The sequence below is a fragment of the Parus major genome, chromosome 1A, assembly GCF_001522545.3.
Source record: "Parus major isolate Abel chromosome 1A, Parus_major1.1, whole genome shotgun sequence".
NCBI lineage: Eukaryota > Metazoa > Chordata > Aves > Passeriformes > Paridae > Parus > Parus major.
This window is the reverse complement of record NC_031773.1, coordinates 49,896,174-49,900,996: the sequence shown is the minus strand read 5'-3', so window position 1 is coordinate 49,900,996 and position 4,823 is coordinate 49,896,174. Positions and strand designations below refer to the sequence as shown.

The window sequence follows — 4,823 nt, the reverse complement described above, 5'->3', positions numbered from 1 at the left end:
GAGAGGCTGAGAGGCAGAGGGAGGCATCTTGCCATTACGTCTGTCCCTTAAGGTCCCCCACAGGATGCAGGTGTACATCTGTAAACAGAGTGTGGCATGCACTGCAGAGGCACCTCAGCAAAAATTCAAAATGCTGCAAAGACCAGAGTTTGGATCTTTAGAACATATGCTGCCATTGCAGCCTTCCACCTGAGCTGATCATCCCTCCTTTCCAGTGTCTGGAGAGAGCAATGTACTGCATTGCTGCTGGACCAAAGGCTGCTTGCACATGCCACCTCCCCATAAATGAACAAGGGACCTCCCCTCACCACGTTCCCCCAGCACAGCGGTGGCCATGGCCTTTAGTCAGGGAGCATTTCTCTCAGCTCCGAGGCACTGAGCTGAGGCTGCCATCTTGTGCTGTGAGGTCTGGTAATCAGGTCATGTCCCCATGGTGAACATCTGAATGCCCCAAATCCCTGGCTAAGACAGATGCCACGTGTTGCTCAGGTCATGGACTGACAGTGCAGGTTGCTCTGCAGCCAGATATGTATGCAAAACACCTTTCCATTTTCTCCTTCTCCCCTAGTTCTCACTGGGGTGTTTGTACAGCCAGGAGCAAACACACGACTCTGGTGCAGGGATTTTTATTTTCTGAGAAACACAAACTTCACTTCTCAGTGCAACAGACATTCAGACACATAGTGGTGGCTGCTAGAAGCCTACAGATCACAGGGAGTACTACTCTTTTTAGTTTTGCTAATGCAAGTTTAACAACTAAACCCTCCAGGGCTGGCAGGCACTGGAGACTGACTGGCTGCATTCACCCCCACAAAGCAAGGTAACACTGTGCTGGAAGCTCTCCATAGTAACCTGCTAACAGTTTCACCTGTGGGAGGAATGGGATGCTGTGTCCCTGCTTCCCATTCTCACATCTTTCATTTGAGTCATTCCTTCACTCATTCACCACACTCAACACTTCCCTTGATCCTCCACATCCCTTCATCTTTGGCCATACCATTTGCCTCTCAGATGAGACTGAGTTTCAGGGAGAGAGAGAGAAAGGGGATAAGATAGGCTGAAGCTCACAGATAACCCCTAATGTTATTTTTCCTAAGAAAGCAGAATATTTCTTTTGTATACATGAAGCCAGGAAACGACAGTTTATCACGGATATCACTCTGAGTGCCTCTATGCTGCCTGGAGTGACTCTTGGCCTCTCATCAAAGCTTTCCCACACATCAGAGATGGCCAGTTGTGAGATGTCCAAAATAGCGCTGGGGAAAGATGCGTGGCCAGGCTCTCCATCGTGGTGTTCCTTTGTGCGTATGTGCTAACCCTGGAAACCGAACTCCTTGTACTTGCTGGCCATATCATTTCGGAACAGCTCCAGAGCCTTCTTCATTGCAGCCTGGGAATCAGCCCCAAAGTCTGCAGCATGTTTTTCGGCAATGACCTTGATAATGACTTCAGAAATGAACTGAGAGGAAGGAAAGAGAGAAAGAAAAACTGAAGGGACACTCAAGGTTTATTTTCAGAAAAGCCAGACTAAGAAATAGGTTGCAGAGCCTGGAAATATCTCTGAGCTAATTCAGTAGGCCTTCCTGCAGCCTCTGGAGAGACAGTGAGGTCTACTATGCAAGGAGCCTGGGCTAGGCAGAAGTACTGGGCTCTATTCCTAGCTCTGACACTTATCTGCTTCATAACCTTGAGCAGACCATGGCCCTTTCCACTTTTTGTCTGCCTCATCCATTAAGACGGCAAATTCATGTCCTGTGTTTGTATAACAGTTTTATGGGTCTTGGTCTGCAATGGATTCCCCAGGGCTTACTCTAAAACTGTATGTCCCTTGTGTCCAGTCACTGACAGTCCTTATGTAATGCAGTTTCTCAGGCATGCATAGGCTGCATGGGCTGGTTTATTGTTGCCAAGGGTTGGTCAGACTGTGTGTGGTATTTGGAATGGGAAATCTAAACTTGGATATTCACATACCATTTGCATACTGTGAGCTTTTTCTGTGTCTCCTCCTGCTTGTACACACAGACATTGGACTTGAGGGAGAGCTCACTGAAGTCCAACTAGTCATCAGTAAATGAAAGCCCAAATCTCACACAGCTGTCTTGCACACATTCACTACACATCAGACACTGAGAATCCTTGCCCTCTTCCATACCTCCAGATATTTGACAGGGATTTTGTGCTTGGTTGCATGGGTCTGAGCCAGGGGCTTCAACTCGGCCTCATGATTACCCTTGGCCTTCAGGATTTTGCCCAGTTGGGTAAGAACAGTAACTCCGTGTTTCTTCAGATCTTCAGAGCCCTTCATCGCATCAGGGGTCTTCAGGCCTTTGAACTTTTCAAAGCGATCAAGGGTCTCAGGATGGTCCTGAAACAGTCTGTGGACAAAAGCAGAGGGACTTTGGAGAGGAGAATCTCCTGACATACCTCCCTTTGAGTACTCAATCTACTTTAACCCCATCTTCTCACCCATTTCTGGAGATGATCACCACTCTCTATTTCCATTCCCTCTGGTCATGACAGAGACACTGCCCCCAGCTAGAGCAACAGAGGAAGTGTCTGTATTTTTTCCATATAGTTCTGATAACTCTCTGGCACCTATCCCCTGGACTATGTCAACAGTTTTAAGACAGAGACAAGAGCCTAGTGACAAGAGCTAGTCATGATACTGAGAGGTGAGTTCTTGTATTCATGTGAAGAAAGACCAAAAGCAAACAAAACTGCCTGTCTTCACCAATTTACTGTTGTTAGAGAGCCAGCCTATAGACCCCTGCCTCTCACATGAACTCTCTTATCAGCCTATGATTTGTTGGCCAGGAAATGAGAGCTCTACTAGCTTCTCATAGCAAAAATAAAGGGGAAAAAGAAAAAAATTTAAAAAAAAAGAGAGAGAGAGAGAAAAAAAAAAAAGCAGCAGCCCCCAGCCTCAAGTCCCTTGTATCTGGAGATTGTGTTTTCTTGAATGTCATCTGGATGGAGTGTTTACTGTGCCCCCAAAAACTATGATTGCAGACAGAGAAATTTGGTTCCTGATCTTTTTTCCCACCCTCTTTCCCTTGCCTCTCTCTTCCCTCAGAAACACCTTGGAGGAGACCTGGGTTGGCAGAGGAACACAAAGTCATAGGGTGACATCTATTTATTTAATGCCATGCTCTACTCTGTGATACTTGTAAGAAAAGTAAATTTTTCCATTTGGAACTGCTTTTATTAGCATGTGGCAAATTCAGAGCCAAAGAAGCCACTTCAGAGATGGATGGGTGAGGATGGCTCAGGTTCCTGCTACCCCTTCAGCATGCCTGCTCTGGATCACAAGAGGGGAAAGGCATCATAATTCCACCCACTTCATTCCCACTCCATTCCCTTCCCTTCAAATGGCAGCTGATCTGGGACATGATAAAGTAGGTACAGAAAACAGCCCCCTGCTCTGGCTCGTCTTTGAAAAACGTTTTCCAAAGCTTTTCAGTAGATATGCATGGAGGGCTGGGCTCCTTGCCTTAGCCATGCTTAGGGTAGAAAATCCCCCACGCAGGTGCCAGATCCCCACTGCTGTCCTCAGTGTCTGCACCCTTCCAGCACATTTGGGTGTGCACAGTCTAAGAGGAAAGCTGAAGAGAATCTCCTCAAAGTTTGCATCCTCTCTGATCTTATGGGACAAGCTAGGCTCCAGTGTCCACCTAATTTTCTTTTCCACTTTGCAGTATCTGGGGTGTTCACCACTCTAAGTGTCAGGATCACAAGGACAACATGGAGGATGAGGTCCTCTCAGCTGGAGACCTCATAAGCACTTCTAACACCCGAATAATGCAGGAGGGAAGTAAGGGGAAGGATGTGCCTCATTTTATACTCAGACATCTAATTCATCATGAGGTAGTGGACAAGTGTTATCACACAGATTTCTGGCCAAAAAGCAGGATGGGCAGGGCTCTGCCAGGTGAGACTAAAGTGGGGAGAGGAAAACACTCAGGTATTTAAAGTTAATTTTACTGAAATAGATTCCAAGAAAATTGCCACAGAGTGTATGTTCCTCTCCTTTCATTCCTTCTTTGCCTCCCCATATTGTTTCTACAGAGCATCTGAAGCCCCATGACACACATTTTGCTCCAGCATTTCTCACTGTAGTGCTTGGGAAATGAGGATCCCAATAGAGCTTGGCCAGCAGAGGCAGAGAGACAAAGCACAGACATTGTTAAAAGCAGCACTGGTCTGCTCCTGCACCCATAGAGAGATGCAGAGATAGAAGCAAAGCCACTTTACACAGTGAGTAACTTTTAACACAGAAAATAGCAATGGAAAAACCACCACCCTGCAAGAAAGAAAACACCTTGTTGAAATAAACCCTGACAAGCATGTCTCTCATCCAAAGTTCTCAGCTTCACTCTTAGAACTGAAGTTCCTTGCCTACCTCATTAAAACTTCATGTCCATGGCCAGCAAGGTCAGACTCCACCTTTCCCCAGATGGTCAGGACTTGCTGCCATTCCTGGTCACTGAGCCCCATGGTTCACTAAAGACAGGTCCTGAGTGCTTCCTGCAGCCGTTTGTCTGTCCCCAAAGGGTAGCTGGAGATCTCACCCGTGGGATTTATAGCCCCTGCCCACAAACCTACACCTGTCAATCATCAGCAGGACTTCTTGCTCTCTTTCAGGCTTGTCTAACCTAATCAGCCTCCCTGTTTTTTCCTAGGAAGCTATTTTGGGTCAGGTACTATTGTGGGTGCCACTGATGGCATCATTTCTGCTTTTCGTATTGGACTGGCACATGTCCCACTCTAGACAGAAAGGGCACTGCCAGAATGCTGTGCCAGGAGCCTGTCCCAGGTTCCCAAGG

At 46.9% G+C, this 4,823-nt stretch overlaps 1 protein-coding gene across 1 annotated transcript; it reads right to left on the bottom strand.

Annotated features, from left to right (window-relative positions):
* Positions 1-610: 610 nt before the first annotated feature.
* Positions 611-4,572, bottom strand: MB (myoglobin). The gene is made up of 3 exons (XM_015629426.1): positions 4,400-4,572; positions 2,153-2,375; positions 611-1,459 (listed from the first exon to the last, which is right to left on the bottom strand). The coding sequence occupies exons 1-3, from the start codon at positions 4,492-4,494 to the stop codon at positions 1,313-1,315; spliced, it is 465 nt and encodes a 154-aa protein (XP_015484912.1). The 5' UTR covers positions 4,495-4,572; the 3' UTR covers positions 611-1,312.
* Between the last annotated feature and the right edge of the window lie 251 nt (positions 4,573-4,823).

Bases quoted from the DNA above. Each gene is read 5' to 3' on its own strand.
- MB (XM_015629426.1), bottom strand. From the start codon at position 4,494: ATGGGGCTCAGTGACCAGGAATGGCAGCAAGTCCTGACCATCTGGGGA. The intron at 2,376-4,399 runs GTAGGCAAGGAA...TTTTGTCCACAG, and splicing joins GGACATGAAGTTTTAATGAG to ACTGTTTCAGGACCATCCTG. The intron at 1,460-2,152 runs GTATGGAAGAGG...CCTTCCTCTCAG, and splicing joins TCCCTGTCAAATATCTGGAG to TTCATTTCTGAAGTCATTAT.